Source organism: Aspergillus sclerotioniger (assembly GCF_003184525.1).
Source record: "Aspergillus sclerotioniger CBS 115572 chromosome Unknown BO94scaffold_12, whole genome shotgun sequence".
NCBI lineage: Eukaryota > Fungi > Ascomycota > Eurotiomycetes > Eurotiales > Aspergillaceae > Aspergillus > Aspergillus sclerotioniger.
Genome location: NW_020291002.1, coordinates 959977 through 977921, shown reverse-complemented (window position 1 = coordinate 977921; position 17945 = coordinate 959977). Strand labels below are relative to the sequence as shown.

The 17945-nt window shown below is 53.9% G+C and overlaps 10 protein-coding genes across 10 annotated transcripts; 4 read left to right on the top strand and 6 right to left on the bottom strand.

Moving 5' to 3' along the window:
* Nucleotides 1–53: 53 nt before the first annotated feature.
* Nucleotides 54–1766, bottom strand: BO94DRAFT_545956 (MFS general substrate transporter; the record flags this gene model as incomplete). Its single annotated transcript, XM_025613272.1, has 5 exons — nucleotides 54–924; nucleotides 972–1124; nucleotides 1177–1385; nucleotides 1427–1602; nucleotides 1643–1766. The coding sequence occupies 5 exons, from the start codon at nucleotides 1764–1766 to the stop codon at nucleotides 54–56; spliced, it is 1533 nt and encodes a 510-aa protein (XP_025468245.1).
* A 725-nt stretch (nucleotides 1767–2491) lies between these two features.
* BO94DRAFT_464511 (uncharacterized protein) lies at nucleotides 2492–3547 on the bottom strand (the record flags this gene model as incomplete). The annotated part of the gene is made up of 3 exons (XM_025608068.1): nucleotides 2492–2539; nucleotides 2591–3093; nucleotides 3145–3547. 3 exons carry the CDS (start codon nucleotides 3545–3547, stop codon nucleotides 2492–2494), a joined length of 954 nt encoding a protein of 317 aa, XP_025468244.1.
* Nucleotides 3548–3783: 236 nt separating this feature from the next.
* Nucleotides 3784–4819, top strand: BO94DRAFT_585249 (Aldo/keto reductase; the record flags this gene model as incomplete). The annotated part of the gene is made up of 2 exons (XM_025615681.1): nucleotides 3784–4118; nucleotides 4183–4819. The coding sequence occupies 2 exons, from the start codon at nucleotides 3784–3786 to the stop codon at nucleotides 4817–4819; spliced, it is 972 nt and encodes a 323-aa protein (XP_025468243.1).
* A 203-nt stretch (nucleotides 4820–5022) lies between these two features.
* Nucleotides 5023–6034, top strand: BO94DRAFT_595223 (uncharacterized protein; the record flags this gene model as incomplete). Its single annotated transcript, XM_025616218.1, has 1 exon — nucleotides 5023–6034. Exon 1 carries the CDS (start codon nucleotides 5225–5227, stop codon nucleotides 6032–6034), a length of 810 nt encoding a protein of 269 aa, XP_025468242.1. The 5' UTR covers nucleotides 5023–5224.
* Nucleotides 6035–6570: 536 nt separating this feature from the next.
* Nucleotides 6571–10337, top strand: BO94DRAFT_515917 (acetyl-CoA synthetase-like protein; the record flags this gene model as incomplete). The annotated part of the gene is made up of 2 exons (XM_025609942.1): nucleotides 6571–6792; nucleotides 6852–10337. The coding sequence occupies 2 exons, from the start codon at nucleotides 6571–6573 to the stop codon at nucleotides 10335–10337; spliced, it is 3708 nt and encodes a 1235-aa protein (XP_025468241.1).
* Nucleotides 10338–10411: 74 nt separating this feature from the next.
* BO94DRAFT_54075 (alpha/beta hydrolase) lies at nucleotides 10412–11557 on the bottom strand. The gene is made up of 2 exons (XM_025612982.1): nucleotides 10896–11557; nucleotides 10412–10848 (listed from the first exon to the last, which is right to left on the bottom strand). The coding sequence occupies exons 1-2, from the start codon at nucleotides 11301–11303 to the stop codon at nucleotides 10486–10488; spliced, it is 771 nt and encodes a 256-aa protein (XP_025468240.1). The 5' UTR covers nucleotides 11304–11557; the 3' UTR covers nucleotides 10412–10485.
* On the bottom strand, nucleotides 11556–13136 carry BO94DRAFT_54084 (serine/threonine protein kinase). Its single transcript, XM_025612998.1, has 5 exons — nucleotides 12607–13136; nucleotides 12442–12549; nucleotides 12280–12389; nucleotides 11719–12223; nucleotides 11556–11648 (listed from the first exon to the last, which is right to left on the bottom strand). Exons 1-4 carry the CDS (start codon nucleotides 13028–13030, stop codon nucleotides 11879–11881), a joined length of 987 nt encoding a protein of 328 aa, XP_025468239.1. The 5' UTR covers nucleotides 13031–13136; the 3' UTR covers nucleotides 11556–11648; nucleotides 11719–11878.
* Nucleotides 13137–13301: 165 nt separating this feature from the next.
* Nucleotides 13302–14195, bottom strand: BO94DRAFT_585244 (copper acquisition factor BIM1-like domain-containing protein; the record flags this gene model as incomplete). Its single annotated transcript, XM_025615680.1, has 3 exons — nucleotides 13302–13825; nucleotides 13878–13949; nucleotides 14000–14195. 3 exons carry the CDS (start codon nucleotides 14193–14195, stop codon nucleotides 13302–13304), a joined length of 792 nt encoding a protein of 263 aa, XP_025468238.1.
* A 1776-nt stretch (nucleotides 14196–15971) lies between these two features.
* BO94DRAFT_574877 (uncharacterized protein) lies at nucleotides 15972–16825 on the top strand. The gene is made up of 3 exons (XM_025615045.1): nucleotides 15972–16139; nucleotides 16269–16489; nucleotides 16555–16825. The coding sequence occupies exons 1-3, from the start codon at nucleotides 15995–15997 to the stop codon at nucleotides 16714–16716; spliced, it is 528 nt and encodes a 175-aa protein (XP_025468237.1). The 5' UTR covers nucleotides 15972–15994; the 3' UTR covers nucleotides 16717–16825.
* A 149-nt stretch (nucleotides 16826–16974) lies between these two features.
* On the bottom strand, nucleotides 16975–17945 carry BO94DRAFT_574876 (alpha/beta-hydrolase; the record flags this gene model as incomplete). The annotated part of the gene is made up of 1 exon (XM_025615044.1): nucleotides 16975–17945. Exon 1 carries the CDS (start codon nucleotides 17782–17784, stop codon nucleotides 16975–16977), a length of 810 nt encoding a protein of 269 aa, XP_025468236.1. The 5' UTR covers nucleotides 17785–17945.

Below are 17945 nucleotides of genomic sequence, written 5' to 3'. Positions count from 1 at the left end.
AACGGCCATGCTACCTTGATGCTGCATCCTATGCTCGACTGGCAGACTGGCAACTACCAGACATACTTGTATCGTATTTGTCCGTCTTCCTCCTCCGCCCTCCGTGCCTTCGCATTTAGCAGATGAAGGTACAATGCCAACAGTGCTGTCGCCACGATTCCTGCTGCAGCAAACGCGGATAGGGTGATACCACCCGGGCGGTACTGGGGCGAATCCGATGTGGGAAAGAAATAAGAGCCGTAGATATTGGCCGAGTTGCCGAACAGATTTACCAGGGCGTACACAATGGCCCTCTTGGTTCGCGTCCGGGGTATCGTACTAGCAATCCAGGCCTGCACGACATTGAACGCAGAGTACGAGCCAGCACACATGAGAAACATGCCAACGTATCTGACTACTGTGGCTGTTGACGAGATCACCATGGTATTTCCCACAATGTCTATGCAGAGAGGCCACGCGATCAGGACCGCACGCTGGTTGGTCCGGTTCGCTATGAGGGAATTACCCAGGGCTGAGATGAAGCCAAAGACATAGACGGGCGCAGTAATAAGCAGCGTGATAATATTGCTGAAGCCCAAGGTCTTAACGATGGTCTGCAATGTGTAAGACTTGAATGCATTCGAAGATGGAAGAGCAGGACTTGCAGGGAAGAAATACGTCCGGCTTTGGGACGAGAGCTGACAAACTTGGATTAGGATTAGCATCCACGCCTTGGGATCCAAGAGCGCGTCCCTTAATCCTTCTCGAACCGACCCGTTCTCATCGACTTCATCATTTGCAGCTCGAGCCAGCCGCCATTCTGCAAACCGCTGTTCCTGCTCGGATAGCCACTTCCGTTGGCCAGAGCGAGGGAAGTCGGGCAAAAGTGCCACGGCGAGAAGACCGGCCACCATGGTCCCGGCGCCTTCGATGATAAACAGCCATCTACATAAATTAGCTTTCCTCTAAATAGCTAAAAAATGGAGACATACCTCCAACCCTCCAGCCCGCCTCTGCCGTTTAAGCCACTCATGACGCCCGCGGCGAACATGCTGCCGAATCCGTTGGCGAGGGTGTTGCCGCAATACACGATGGCCACTCGAACGGCGATTTCGGACGGCTTGTACCAGGAGCTTATCAATAATCTTCGCCATCGTAAGAGCCCATTCAGGAGACGGTCCACTAAAGGATACCCACAAAGCACCAGAAAAGAATGGCGACTCGGCAAACCCGAGGAACACGCGGACACACATGATGCCGGCGAAGTTCTTCGTGGCGGCCATGCAAATGGATATCCCACCCCAGATGAAGATGGCTGTTGGGAGATAGCGGGAGGGTTTCAGCCGTGTCAGCAAGATATTGCTGGGGACCTGGCCCAGGAGATAACCGACAAACTTGAGTAGATCCTGATCAGCAATGGTGCTTAATTTGTTCGATTTTGGCTTACCATGATGGCCACCGCAGTCTGGTACTGCGGGTCGGAAAGGCCCAGGTCCTCCTGCAGCCCTCCTAGACGTGCATTGGCGATGTTGGAATGGTCCAAGATGTTGAAGATGAACAGTAGGAATAGGGAGGAAATAAAGATGCAGATTGATTTTGCGCACCACTGCTCGAGGTCAGCATCTGGTGTCGCTTAGTGCCTCGAAAGAGAGTATGGTCCTACAGCGCTTCTCCACAGCTCGTTCCTCTTCACTGGAGAGGCCCTCAAAAGACTCATCTACCCGATCCGACGACTTGGCAGCGGACTCTACGTGGAGAGAGGATGCTTTGGAGTCGATGGCCGCCATATCGAAATCCCACTGCTCTTGCTGGAATACAGCAATGGAAATGGACCTGATTCAGTCACGAAGCAGCCACAGGTGGTGAAGATCGATAAGATGAGCTCTTAAGGAACGAAGGAGATGGTCACCAGGGAAAGGCCTGCGTTACGAAAGAAAACGGAAAGCCGCGTCGTACATCCCTCGACTATTGTTTTATATTGCGTCTCCAGCTCTTGCTCGGCGACTGTACCCCAGATGCCTTGCCGCCACTGCCAGTGCGGGGACCCCACGGGCGGGAATGGGCCGGATATCCGAGTCTGGGGTTTGCATCAGGCAATGCGAGATCGGAAGTCAGCTACCATCTCCTCGGCATTTATGCCGTCATCCGTAGAAGCGACGTATACTACCTAGCAGGAGGCAAAGGCTTAGCCAATGGGTTGCCCGCCGTTTCCGTCCCATTTCCGCTCACTGGAGATGCCAGCCTGATGGATAACCATTCTTCGCTAACGGCTCTATTCAGGCATAATCTATGACTTGGTGGGTGCCATTGACAGTCATCTACTGGGGTTCATTTACGTCAACCTTTCTTCCCTCTTCGATTGAGTTACATTGTCTACACCAAGGTCTCTGGCCTAAGAATGAATACGTAAATTCACTTGTTTCTGCTAAACAACTGACCTCTCTTCCCTGTCTTCGCCAAGGTCATTTCAGAATCGAGCTGCTCTACATGACCGGTCGAGGAGGAGCAGGCGCTACAAGATAGCGACCCCGTTGGGAGGGCTTGCTACACCTCCGGGAACCTAGAAGACGTCAACAATTGACTTTGCAATCTGCAGTGGACAGTGACTCACCTTCAGCGGGACACTGCTGAAGAAGAACGACCAGCGCTGCCTCTTTCGGCACTCCTCGCTCAGCTGCTCCAGATCGAACATCTCACCGATGGGAAGCCCCCAACCAGCCAGGAGCCATTCGTGTAGCCAATACTTGGTGTCCTGGCATGGCCACGCTTCCAGACTAGGCATATCGCCGGCGGCGGCAGCAAACTCCTTGTGCCAGAGCCATCGAAGCGTTGCCTCCGAGGACTCCAGTCCGATGGCCGGCGGCAATGGGGCATTGGCCAACGCGGTGATCTCCTCTTGCGACAGCTGTGCATATCCCCGTCCCCATCCGGATCGGATCAGGAGAATATCCCCGGGTTTCAACTCGGTCCCTTGAGCCTTGGCGATTTCATCCAGGACAGCTACCGTGATCGACTGAGGGGTGAATGCCTGGAGTGGAACATTGTTGGCCTCGGCCCAGGCGGCATAATCCAGCAAGACTCCACGTCCGACGATGCCGCCGTTTTCCACCCACGCTGCAGAAGTTGTCAGCATAGTCTTCAAAGACGGAATGCGGTCCAGCCTACCGTGAATGCCATTGACCTTGCTAGTCAACAGATCGTCCAGGGTGCGACCGTTAAAGTACAGTTGCTCCTTCTGGTATCCGTAATGTCGCAAACCGTCCCACTGCGAACTGGTCTGCGTATTGAACTGCAAGATATCGTCATTGACTGATGCCGGGGCTTTGTTGGAGATGGTCTGGGCGAATGGAGCGCGATCAAAGGCGGGGGTGGTGATGCGATCGAGGGCCCAGTCGGTGGAGATGCGCACTCCGTCGATGATCTCTCGCGCCGCTGCACTGGTGCGTTCGGAGGTGAGGAGATTCAGCATGCCACACTGATCATTGGGGCCGAACAGTCCCCAGGCATTGCCGGGTGGGCCCGTCTTGTCGAGCGGCAGGTCATCGAAGGCGGGTTTCTCAAAGGGCATATTGCTGCTTGTGTGTTGGGGTTGGGTGCCAATGGCGATCCTCACGTTAGTTGAATGTGCTGCGGGGTTATGACAGGCCTTTTCCGACGACCCTCTCTGTTTTCCGCCGTCGGGCGGATTTTCGACCCACAGGCATGCACCCTGACCCTATAATTATCATCGTCAGTCCGAGGCAGCATACAGTTCAATCTGCATTTCTTTTATTCCTTCCTATCATTGATACGGTTACATCTGCCATGTCTCTTCCGTCGCATTACACCCTCAACACCGGGGCCGAAATCCCCTCCGTGGGCTTTGGTACCTGGCAAGCCAAACATCTCGAGGTCGAGAATGCCGTCGAGGTGGCCCTCAAAGAGGGATATCGCCATATCGACTGTGCCGCCATATATCGCAACGAGACCGAAGTCGGCAATGGCATTCGCAAGTCCGGCGTGTCCCGGGACGCCATCTTCATCACCGGCAAGCTGTGGAATACCAAGCACGCCCCGGAAGATGTGGAACCGGCGCTGGACATAACTTTGAACGATCTGGGCGTTGAGTACCTGGACCTCTACCTCATGCACTGGCCGTGGTGAGACTTGCCCCCTGTTTTGAGAGATTCCCTGAAAGGCATGAGATAAGTTAACACGGTGCAGCGCGTTTAAAGGCGGAGACAAGTGGTTCCCTCTCAACGACGACGGTGTGTTCGACCTGGCCGATATCGACTGCATCACCACATACCGAGCCATGGAGAAGTTGCTGGCAACAGGCAAGGTACGCGCCATTGGGGTGCCTAACTTCAACATCCGACGATTGGAGGAGCTGCTGGGCCAAGTCTCGGTCGTTCCCGCCGTCAACCAGATCGAAGCCCATCCCTACCTGCAACAACCGGATCTCCTGCATTTCTGCCAGAGTCGAGGCATCCTCGTAGAAGCATATTCCCCGCTAGGCAACAACCAGACTGGCGAGCCCCGCACGGTCGATGACCCTCTTGTGCACCGTGTGGCAGGCGAGCTCAGCCTCGATCCAGGTCCTCTGCTGGCCAGCTGGGGCGTGCAGCGCGGCACGGTCGTCCTATCCAAGAACGTCACGCCTTTGCGTATTGCAGCAAACCTGCAGGTCCGTCAGTTACCAGAGGAGGCGTTTGCCCAATTAAACTCCCTGGAGCGCCACAAGCGCTTCAATTTCCCGGGACATTGGGGGTATGACATCTTCGAGGAAGTCGGCGAAGAGACCGTGCGCCAGACTGCAGTGGCTGCGGTACCAACAAACAAGGTTAAGTTTACCGTTTAGATGATCGCAATTGTACATAGAACGAATAGAGTGCTTCCACGGGTTAAAAAACCGGGCTTAATCAGGTGACGAGCAGCGTCAGAACCGTAACCGCCGGCCAGATCCCAATCAATGGTAGGTTTGAAACGCTGATCTGGGGAGGCCTTTGCACCCAGACAACCCCGGGTTTCGTACCTTGGAAGCACGATGCTGGTTGGTGGCTGGGGACGATCATCCGGGGTTCAGGGAGGTCGATCCATGGATCGCCACGCAGACGAGGTCAAGGTAGCCGAGCACCGACCGACGAGCCCCCCGACTTCGTTCCTTGTCGATCACCACATGGGATATTCCCAGGGGTAGAAATCTGTGCCAGGATGCGTCTTAATACCTGTCTCGCTCCTGGGGTGTTGTGACGACTGCAGCGACATGGCCAATTACTCGGCCCCCGTCGAGGGCATCACCGGGGGATATACGGGCGACAGCCTGGCAATCCAGGCGGCTCTGGCTTGTTTCTTGGGTTGTGCGCTGTACAGCGCCATCGAGCTGGTCATCCTGGTCTTCCTCACCTTCCACGTCTACCGGGGTCTCTACTTCTGGAGCCTACTCATTTCGACCGCGCTCGGCATCATCCCTCAAGCCCTAGGCCTGCTGTTGAAATACTTCATGCTGGCCCCGATCTGGATCCCAGTGACCCTCTCCACGTTTGGGTGGGCGATCATGGTCACCGGACAATCGGTAGTCCTATACTCACGACTACATCTCCTGACATCCAACAAGAAAGTGCTCCGATTCGTACGATACATGATCATAATCGACGCCATCGTCTTTCAAATCCCACAAATTATCCTCTCCTACGGCTCCGTCTACGGCAGCTTTCGATACTCCTACATCTACAACATCTGGGCGAAGGTGCAGCTGACGGGCTTTTTCGTGCAGGAGATCATCATCTCCACGATCTTCATTGTGCAGACATTCCGACTGCTCCGTTTATATCCCCATCGGAGTAAGCGGCGCACGAGCATCATGGAGCAATTGCTGGTGATTAATACTGTGATTATTATGATGGATATTTCGCTGCTGGCGTTGGAGTATATGGATTTATTTATCCTGCAGACGGTGTTGAAGACGTTTTCTTATACGGTCAAGTTGAAATTGGAGTTTGCGGTGCTGTCACGATTGGTGTCGTTTGTGCATTATGATCCTGAGCTGGGGTCGTCGACTTTGACTGGTAGCTAGCAATGAACATGTCTGAAGTGTATGGAGATTCTCGGGGGCGTATGTCGTAGAATATTACTGGAATTCGTGGGGATATCTCCGTGTCATAGCGGTGACTAGTGGGTGGATAGATCCCAACCGACCATTCCCGTAATATAAACTCGCCCGAATAGATATACTATTACCAATCATTCCAAGCAGGCCCCTACTGCGCTTTAAATCCGACCTGGTAGTCTAGATTACCCCCGGGTTCCCCGCACGAGGGTTTTTCCGCACGTGGGGGAAAGGAGCGGAAAAGGGCGGGATGTCAGGCGGAAATGTCGGACGAAGACATCCTGACTTGGACGTTCCTCCTGCAGGCCGGCCAGAAGGAGAGATACCAGGATGAAGATGATGCAGTAAGAGCCGGATTTCTGCGAGATAACCGTGTTAGGCTCGAGCACGTGCTAAAGAGGCAGGCCATAAACTCCAGCATCGCCCCAGATCTTCAGTTTTCCTCTTCTGCACATCGCATTCACGTCACTCCAATCCATTCACAGTCCTACAAGATGGTGTCTATGGTGCTCTCACCTACTCCTTCTCTTCCTTCTACATCTACGCCTCCCAGCGTGCCGTCCCCAGCAACTTCCGTGACCGAGCCAGAAGCGGAGGTTGCGGAAGAGACCCTTCACACTATCAATGACCTGCTACAATCGCGAGCAAAAGGACACCATGGAAATGAACCTCTTGTTGCCTACCCGACATCGGGAACGGATTACATCTACTATACTCCCCGTCAAGTACATCCCCCTCATAATGCACACCTTTGGATGGCCGTCCTGACCCATCATCCGATCAGTTGGACACATTCGTTGAAGCAGCTTCAGTCCACTACGCAAAAGCCATCCCACAGCGACGTTTAGCCGAGGACCCTGTACAAGTGGTGGGATTGTTGGGTCCATCGGATTTCGAGTACCTGATCACTCTACTAGCCGTCTCCCGGCTCGGCCACACAGTCCTCCTGCTTTCAACACGCATTGCAGAGGATGCCTATATCAGCCTGGTCGAAAGCACCAAGGCCACCTTCCTCATCACACACTCCAGCTTTCAGACAATGGGAGACACGGTAGCGGGACGAACAGGCATCACTCAGCAGCCATTGCTGACGCGTGAAGACTATGACGTCCCCCCTGCAGACAGCGTTTCCCTGTCCTCTGCTCATCTCGATGGCGCAATCGAGGCCAAGCATATCTGCTGGATCATCCACTCCAGCGGCTCAACAGGCCATCCAAAACCCATCCACCAAACCCACTCCGGGGCTCTCAAGAACTACGCCAACAATTTTGGCCTCCGGGGGTTTATCACCCTGCCGTTGTTCCACGCCCACGGCATCAGCTGTCTCTTCCGTGCGATGCACTCCCAGAAGTTGATCTATATGTACAGCGCCAACCTGCCGCTGACGGCCCCCAATCTGCTATCCACCTTGGAGGAACACCCTGAAATCGACATCCTGTACGCGGTGCCATATGCCCTAAAGCTGCTCTCAGAGTCAGACGAGGGACTGCAGATGATGGCACGTCTGGAACTCGTCATGTTTGGGGGCTCAGCCTGTCCAAAGCCGATCGGCGACAAGCTGGTGCAGAATGGAGTCCGCCTGGTCTCCCACTATGGAACCACAGAGACCGGTCAGCTGATGACCTCGTTCCGCGAGCGAGACGATCTGGACTGGGATTATGTGCGTCCAAGCCCATCGGTATTACCGTATCTGAGCTGGGAAGAGCAAATGCCGGGCATCTACGAGCTGTGCGTCTTAAAAGGCTGGCCATCTAAAGTCGCCAGCAACCGACCAGACAACTCCTATGCAACCAAAGATCTCTTCGAGAAGCACCCCACCAAAGCCAACGCCTGGCGCTACTATGCCCGGTTGGACGACACCCTCGTGTTAGAGAATGGCGAGAAGGCGAACCCGCTGGTCATTGAGGGAGTCGCTCGTAACGACCCCAACGTGGCCGAGGCCATTGCCTTTGGGGCTAACAAGCCTCGTCTGGGATTATTCCTGGTTCCTGCAACAAGTAGCCAGTGTGAGACAGATGAGCAACTGATCGAGACAATCTTCCCTGCCATCGAACTTTGCAATGCGGAATTGCCAGCTTATGCCTACATCTCCCGAGACATGATCCATGTGTTGCCGCCAGACGCAGTCTACCGAAAGACAGATAAAGGAACGGTGATTCGCTCCGCCTTCTACCGGGATTACCAGGAGCAGATTGACCAGATCTACGATGCAGAAGATGCCAGTGGAGACCAGGTGCTCGAGGGCGCCGGGCTGGTATCTTTCCTCCGCGAGCAACTTCTTGCAGTAGCCCCGGCTATCGATCCCTCGACTCTAGAGGAAACAACCGATGTCTTCAGCCTGGGGATGGACAGCTTGCAATCGATCCGACTGCGGACTGCGATCATTCGAACCCTCGACATCGGGGGCAACAAACTGTCCCAGAACTTTGTCTTCGAGCACCCGTCACTGCAGGCCATGGCGGAGGCATTGACTCGTCTGCGTCTGGGACAGGGACCTACAGAGCAGATTGCAGTTGAGGAGCGCATGGCCAGCCTGATTGAGAAATACAGCACCGATTTCAAGACGCATGTTCCTGTCCCTCGCGAAGGAGACGGGGAGCACATCGTCGTGACTGGAGCTACTGGCTCCCTGGGGGCACACGTCGTCGCTCAGTTGGCTCAACTAGAGAACGTCAAAACCATCTACTGCCTCGTCCGTGCTGATTCCCGCGAATCAGCCTTCCGTCGAGTGCACCAATCACTCCGGACTCGCAAGCTGTCATACAGCTTGACCCCGGCCACACAGCGCAAGATCGTGGCATTGCCAGCCGATCTCTCAAATCCGACACGATTAGGCATGGACGAATCAATCTACGCCCATCTAATGCACTCTATAACAGCAGTCATGCACTGCGCGTGGTCCGTCAACTTCAACTGGTCTTTAGAAAGCTTCGAGGGCAGCTGCATCGCAGGCACCCGCCACTTACTCGACCTCTGCCTGGATATCCACGCTCCCCATCCCGCGCGCTTTTCCTTCTGCTCATCGGTAAGCACCGTCGCTCGCACCCCAGGGCAATGGGTCCCCGAAGCCCTACCGGACACTCTTGCCTGTGCACAAAGGATGGGATACGCGCAGTCAAAACTAGTAACAGAACACATCGTGAACCGCGCGGCGCAACACACCGGAATGACCGCTCGAGTACTGCGCGTAGGCCAGATCATCGCCGACACTGCCCGCGGGATCTGGAACGCAACCGAAGCCATTCCCATGATTTTCCAAACTGCAGAAACCATCCATGCCCTACCCCAGCTCGACGACATCCTCTCCTGGACTCCCGTGGACATGATCGCCACCAGCGTGATTGACCTAACCCTTGCCCCTGTTGCCGGCGCCGTGATGAATGTAAGCAACCCGACTCTCGACCACTGGACACGAGACCTGCTTCCTCTCTTAAGACAAGCAGGGTTAGAATTCGAGGAGCTCCCACAGCGCGAATGGCTGCAGCGTCTTCGCGACTCAAACGCAGACCCTGATACCAATCCCCCAATCAAACTCCTCGAGTTCTTCACAAGCAAATACGACCACGACCTACCCAGCCGTGCCCTCCTCTACGACACCAAACAGGCTGTATCTGCTGCCCCAGCCCTCCGCGAAGCAGGCGGACTCACCCCCGAACTGGTCACCAAATTCATCGACTTCTTCCGCACCCAGTGCTGGACCACCACCTCCTCCTCCCAATCCCCACAGCAAGTCATATTCCTAACCGGCCCCTGCGGCAGCGGCAAAACCACCTTATCCCAAGCCTTAGCCCGGCAATTCCCCCTCTCCGTGATCAAAGGCGACGACTTGCATTCCCCCGCGTCCCGAGAAAAGATGTCGCACGGAATCCCCCTCCAAGACAAAGACCGATGGGCCTGGCTAGCACATATCCGAGGGGCAGTAATGGATCGACTCCAACATTCTGATTCAACCACTCGGGGGGTGGCAGTGACATGTTCCACATTGCGGACTGTGTATCGGGATGAATTGCGACGGTTGGCGGATTTATTGGATTTTCCGGTGACCGTGACGTTTTTGTTGTTGGTTGTGAGGGATAGGGAGGAATTGAAGGGGAGGATGGTTGGGAGGGAGGGACATTATATGCCGGAGGGGATGGTGGATTCCCAGGTGGATCTTTTGGAGGAGCCGTTGATGTCGGAGGGGGATGTGATTACTCTCGATGCCGGGGGGGATATGGCGGGGGTGTTGGAGGAGGTGGAGGGGTTTGTGGGGGAGATTTTGCGGTTATAAGTTGTGTTTTCCGGGGGAGTTATGTTGATATTGCTATCGTGGAGTCTGAGCCGGGGGTTATCCATTGAGGTTATGGTTTCAATTGTTTGTGATGACGCTATGCAGCGCGATGATATTGAAGATATTTGGCATATAAATAGAATGAATGTCACGCGCTGTTGTCTTTGAACTCCCTTGCACACTCGCCCACAAGCCGGACAGTTTCCTCGATCCGGTCGAGGAACGGCGCACAGTGACTGCATTCCATCTCTTTGACGATCCACTGCTGCCGGGTAGCGGCCATCATACCGTACTGGGCCTCTTTGGGAACGGCTGGATCGCGAGTGGTCACGATAAAGGCCAGTTGGCCTTGAAAGGCGGCATCCGCCCAGGCAGGAGCTGGCTGGGGTGAGTTGAAAGCCAGTGTCGAGTGGGGCTTGATCTTGTCACCGATGTCTTTCACCAGGGCTGGGTCGACATCCGCGGCGAAATCCGCGACAGCGTCTGCGGGGACGTTGAGATTTGCTGATGGCTGTATCGAGTCAATGCGAGTCCCTGGGAGACTAAGATTGACCTCACCTTATCCAGCAGGATCCACGGAGGCAGGTTCCCACCCTGCAAGCCCGCACAGCTCAATCCCTCTGGCACCAGGAATGCCGCGAGGTAAACCATCCCGATCACACCACCCGGCTTACCCTGCTGCACTCGATCTGACTTGGCCAAACCCAGAGCAGCAGCAGCCCCGGGCATACCAGCGTAGGAGTGCATCACTAGGACAATATCGCGGCCATCCTCCACCAACGTGTGTAGTGTAGTCCTGATCACTTCCGTGTCCGTCTTGCAGTCTGCCACAGTCGGATCGACGGGATAGAGAGAGGGATAATCGGCGTAGTGGACAGGATATCCGGTGGCCGTGCATGCATTGAGAAAGGGCTGGTAGAAATCGGGAGTGATCCACGCCCCGGGGACGAAGACGATGGTTGCCATTGGGACTGACTTGAGGGGGAATTCGGAAGGTCTAGGATTGTAGTGTTGCCGACAATTGTGATCCAAGGGATGGTCCAAGAGGATTTAATTGGTGGGGTGTAGCTGCGCCCATGGTTAAACATGGTCTAGGAAGCTTAGCTTCTCAGCCTTGCCATCTCCGTGCTGACAGGCCCATTCCGGTAAGGCTGTTGGGTTGGCCAGCTGGCAGTCTCACCCCGGCTCCTTTTTCTTTGTTCCTCCCTGGCATCGGACGACGTTTCCTGCAATCGACAGAGTCTGGACTCGGATCTGTTATCAGGCCTTGGGCGACCGCGCGGATGATCGTCTGTTGGCGGATGTTGGTTTCTAAGCATCATGCGTTAGTGTTAGTCCGAGAAATGCCAGTTGTGGGGGAGAGCCAGTAAGCGGTACCTGCTGGGATAACAGTCGGGAGGACGCATGCCCTGCCATTGTCGAGAGATGGCGTGGTCACTGCCACTGTTGGTGATGAGGGGAAGAGGAGGCAGCGGATGAAGGCGGTCTGCGACGAGGGTCATGTGATCGTCCTGATTTCGGTGGAAGAGAGATTGATTCATTCATGCCTGATAAATATCCAGATAGCCCGTGGCAAAGATATCCTCCGCGGTCATTCTTTTCGTAGGATCGGGTTCCAGAACAGCGTAGAGAAATACCACGTCATATTCTGCAACTCCTAGAGCGACCAACCGATCCGTCCAATGCTCCTCCTCGAATTCTAATTCCACGTCCTTGACCGCTGAGAAATCGCAGTCCTTGTAGTATTCGTTTTCTCGAAGATTGAAATCGTGCACCTGGGAAGCTTGGACCGCCGTTTCCTTTTGCTCGAGAGTCGTTCCTTTGACTATCGAATCATAAATTCCCGGTGACGAGAAGTTTATCTGTGCCTGAATGAGATGGAAGTACTATTGTCATATGTTAGTGAGACAAAAGTGGATACAATTCAAGTACATGAACTGACCGCAATGCCCCAGGCCCAGATATCAATGGCACTGGTCCAGGGTTTTTTGAAGTAAACCTCGGGGCTCCTGTATGCGAGTGACGTCACATCGCCCCGATCAGTAGTCATGACTGTAATTGTAAGCTATGCAACGAATGCTAGTAGATATTTGCAGGATCCTACCAGAGCCAAGATCGGAGAGTTTGACAACCATCTTCGCCAAGTCTATTTGATCTTCGTTGGTGGTATCGTTGTTGAATCCACTGAGCAGCACATTCTCCATTTTAAAGTCTAAGACCGCACATCAGATCTCCTCCGTATCCGTTCCAGAGATATACAATGACTCACCACAATATACACGTCCCTGCTTATGTATTTCTTGAAGCTCGAGAAGGGCTGCTCTCATGATGTACTTGATTTCCCAGATCGCGAGTGGTCGTGTCGTACGCGCAGACCACAGTGTCTTCTGAAATGGTTCTAAAACCATCATATCGGGAAGGTTTGAACTGGCCGGAATCACGTCAACCATCCTCCGGATATACCTGGAAGGTTTGAACAGTTTTTGCATATCCATCTCCCTTTGGAAACATCTCTTTTCACACTCGGTTTCATCTTGTGGATGTTTGATGATCAATTCATCCCTTTCATTGTCTGACCGGAATGCTTGCCAGACATTAGGAGGGGTTCGTCGGACCAAAGGCGAAAGCAAGGTGTAGGATGTGCCGCTCTCACCCATGAGCTTGAGCCCTTTTTGGATCCGTGAGATGGACATGTTGTGTTTGGTGAACTCGTGTGGTGGTCGAGTTGCTAGTTGTTCAGGCTGTGCTCATGGCTCCGATCTGCCCCGGCCAAGGCGGCGACCCGGAATCCCCCGGAGCCGGGCCCAAAAGGGAAGTCGACGCGCTCCGATACACAAATAGCAAAACATTGGAAGATCTCTAGTCAAATGTATACAGATGATCGTTCATCATTTCTCATACTATACTAACCGATCCTTCACGCATCCACAGACTATCAAATAACATTACATCAGTCATCCTCGTTCATGCTTGCTGCTGCCTTCCTGCCGTCTCAGCAGACCATGTCTTCTGAACCGGGTTCATCATGTTCATAGCGACAGCATGTTCCCGCTGCACCTTCTTCTGCCAGTACCGACCTAAAAAGAATGCTGCTGCCCCGAGCAAAACTGCGCCGGCAACACTTCCCACCACAATTCCCGCAATGTCCCCTCCAGACAGACCTTGTGAGCCGCTCGAGCTGCTGCTCGAGCCGCTACTCGACGTCGAGGAAGACGAGGAGCTTGTCGTGCCCGCCTCCGACACATTGAAGCAAGGAATATCCGTGGTGAAGGAGCTATAAGGCACATACACAATATCGGCACAGGCATAGTAGGTCTCGTTGCCGTCATTGTCAAAGTCAGACACATACTTCAACTGGAGAGTGGCGTTGGCCCCGGAGGTGATGTTGGACGGCGGATTGGGAACGGAGTAACATTCATGGCCAGGCTCCACGTCGGGGAAGCTCTTCCCAGACACGGATGTGACAAAGTCAGCATTGCTCGTGGGATCTACCTGGCATCAATAGCGTTCAATAAGGAGGAATAGTGGGTAATAACGCACTGTCATCATATGAGATGGCAAGGTTGACCGAGTATGACTCCGTCTGGAGGACAATCGCAACGGAACCGTCCGCTGGTGGAGAGACGAGTCAGCGGGGCAATGGATCACACAAAGAGGCTTACTCAAAGGGAATTCCGTTCGGTTTCCCACACCCGCTGATGAACCGCACGGAGACGTGGTATCCCAGGTGGCTGTCCAAGTCCTGTCTGGCGGCCACAAGAACGCGGCAGCTCCCATGTCAGTGGCTTCAACAGCATATACGCCAGAAGCCAGGCTGGCTGTAGCCAGCAAGCCAGTGAAAAGTGAGATCGGAGACATCATGGTAGACAACTGGATTCTGTAGAGCGTGCTAAGGGAAAGACTGCTTCTAGTGAATCTTGAGCTTTGCTAGTTGTGGATGAAGAGGGTGAGCCAGGATGATCGCAACCTGTTTTGTGCAACGCCGAGTGTCTGCTCTTATATAGCGGCCATCACACCGGTTTGTTCGGTTCCATGTATTCATCCTGCAACCTCTCCAGTCTATGTCCGGTTGGATACAACCGTCTGAGCCCAATCAGAGCGCACCGGAGCAAAAATGGCATGTGATGCATCCACTCGGGCTCAAACGATGCACACAGGTTGAAGCCATGCGAGCTACTCCGGAGAGCGGTGGTTCCATGGTCGCCCACTAACGGCGGGCTAAGTTATCAATCATGAGACTAGGCTGCTTGTGGAATGGGAAAATGACAGCGAAACCCTCCCTGGTCATTATTGCACGGCTGAACCAGCAGCGCCAACCGGAAGGGGCAATTCCCGACATCAGATCATATCAGATTGATAAGATGGGCTCCACTGCGGGTCAATCCGGTTTCCCACCGGCCTCGGGTCAATTTCGAGAATGGGATACAGTCTTCCTTCTGTCTGTTCTCCAGATGGCCAGCGGTATATCGTTTTGGTGTACTGGTAAGAACGCGACAGAACCGATTTTTCTGTCGTCAATGAACACTCTTACCAAATTCAAGGGCACCATATTCCTTGGCTATGTTCCACCTCTGGCATGGACTTGCAGCCAGCTACGCGACTGGCAAGACCAACACTGGAACCTGCCATCGAATAAGGTACCATGCGGGTCCCAACCCTGATGACCCTGACTCGTCCGAAAATTTCCTCTCCGACATCCCACTTACTGGCAGTAAATTTGTTCCTTCGCGCCAAGCCACGGCCTTCATCCATGACCCAACCCGAACAAGGGGCCGATTCCTTCTTCGTACAATTGCCCCGAAGCCGAGAGGGACCCCGTGAGTGACTCTTGGCTCATCCCATGGGAATTTCGTCTTCCCATGTGACGACTGACGACATAAGGTGGTCTACTGTGTAGCTCCACAATCAGATTTCCGTCGGATCAGATAAGTTCTGTCACCCGAATCCACTCGACTCCGAAGACAAAGCTTTGACCAGGGTGCCGCTAAAAGTTTTGCCCGGTCTATGCTCCACTAACACCCTACCTGGACTGGCAGTTTGGGCCGTAAGGGTTACAGCCGATAACCGGACCCTTCTAATGTTCCATGCTCCGACAAATCGAGACGCTAGGGGAGACATGATGTAAGAGCGTTCGATGCAACCCTCGAGGCAGATGGCTCACCGGTCTTCCATCTACTACATCCTTGCGCGATTAATCTATTAGACTCTTCACAAGTGCCACCCTCGGCCTCCATGTATCGCCCCTCATATTCACACTTATTCAGCACATAGTCTAGCTATCGCGCTAAACAAGCCATTCCATGGAGAAGGAATATACGCTAGCGTAAGTGTACGGAGGTGGCGGGAGCTGCCTAAATGGACTGGAAAATATCAGTGGCCTGACACAATTGAGACGGTTGCCGGCGACGAGCTAGCCGGTGTGTCGGCGCAACGTTCTAGGTAGAACTACCTGGGTGAATAAGGCGAGTGATATATGCCTGTCCAAGGACATAAAATCTTGCTCGTCCCATCTACCGATACATTCCGAAAATTAAATCGACTGGACGGTCCTTGTACAATATCAAATCATTTTTTGTCTCTTGACCAGCCAGGCAGGCACTTCAATTCTCTACTTCATACTTCTTTCTTGAATAGAGAGGCCAGTGCATCAACTCAAAATGCACCGAATTACGCTCCTCATAGCTGCCGTGGCAGCATTTGTCACATCTAGCTTTGCATTGAACTTCCCTAATGTCCTTCCCATGTTGAGGAGAGAATCAATAGAGCCTGGCAGTCCACTGTATGAATGTCATGCTGATTGCGGTACGTGTATCCCATCTCTGTACGGCATGAGTATAGTAGATGCCTCAACCACTCACTTACCCGACCCTTTCCACTATTCTATTTATCCTACTCAGGGTCTCTCTGCAAGCAACCGATTGACATCAATAGGTGGCGTCATCCTCATCTCCCAAGATAGCGACGACTACTGCTCCAACTCGACGTACAAATCCGAGCTGAGCGACTGCCTCAAGTGTGCCTTGACATACAACATCTGGCAATACTATGGCGACGATGTGGCGTCTGCAGCCGAGGCGTGTGGTGATAGTGCCACGCCTGGCGCTTCTTCTGCTACCGGTGCTGCGGCCACTGCCACTGGCGCTTCTAACTATGTGCGTCTCTACCCTCTCCTAAATTAGGTGTCAGTCTCGTTCAAGCTAACATTATTGGGCCACAGTCAGCGACAAACATCGGCACTCGGGCTACAATCACCTCCACCGCTACCACTAGTAGCTCGTCCTCGTCCGCGACATCTACTTCAGGCAGCACATCTACGTTTAGCTTCAGTGCGGTCGTACTTGTTATCGCAGCCGTGGCTGGTATGGGGTCGCTGGCGTGATAAGTCTGTGTCTGATAGATATACTGGCCGGTTGAACTGTGCAAGGCCTGGTTGCTGGGGAATCAAAGACTCCCATTGAGACACATGCCATAGTAATGTACTTCTACCTGCGTCAAAAACTGAAACATGCAGTCTGCATCTCATCCCGATGCATCTTGACGGGATCCTTCCAGATATCCCCTCATCTCATCAATAGAACACCGCTGAACAACAACCCAGTCACCCCCCCCAACCCTCACACTCCACCCTCTCTCTCCATCACGCATTCCTCTCATCCCTCGCCGCCCCCACCACAACCCCCACCAACTCCCCCCTCTTCGACAAAAACGGCGAATGACAAGAATCCAACTCCACCATCCTCACATCCCCCCCATGTTCCCTCACCCTCCCCACCATCCCAACCTGCCACTCCCTCCAAACCATCCGATCGCTCCCCGTAACCACATACGTCACGGGCACAAACCTCCACGCCTCCCCAACTGACTCCATATCACACGCTTCAAACGGAAACCTCACCAACCCACCCACCACACTCTCTGCCACCCCCCTCTCAACCATATTATACATCTGCGCGATGGGATCCTTGGGATACATGAACCGATCATCCCCCACATCGACAATCGTCTCAGCCGGGTTCTCAACCCCGCCTTCTTGAATCGTCTTGACCACGCTTCCTCCGGGGAGGAGCATATAGGCACATATATAGACCAGGTGGATGACGCCGCCTGGCAGCCCGCGGGATTGTCGATCAGGGAGGGTTAAGTCGCGGGTGATGGCGTCGGTTCCGACGACGCCGCCGTAGGAGTGGAAGAGGGGGAGGATTCGGTGGCCTTGATTGGCGAGGGTGGAGATTAGGTTTCGTATGCAGGCGATATCTTCGGGGAGTGAGGCTGGTTTGTCTTGGTGTTGGCTTTGTGATGGGTTGAGGGATTGTGCGGAGCTGGGGAGAAGGGGCGCGTGCACGGTGAAACCTTGGGCTTTAAGAGCGGAGATGAAGGGTTGGTAGGCGGTTGGGGTGTGCCAGGCGCCGTGGACGAGGACGATGGTTGGTGGTGATTGGGAGGACATGGTGGTTGAGCTGATGGTGCTACTTGGGTTGGTGGGGGAAGGATGGACCTTTCAGGGCGGGAGGATAGGAGGTCGCCAGCGTGTCCTTAGCATCATTTATTTGTGTGAGTTAGTTGAAGCTAGCTGGGAGGATCAGTGAGAGATTTTAAAGCTAGAGGAGA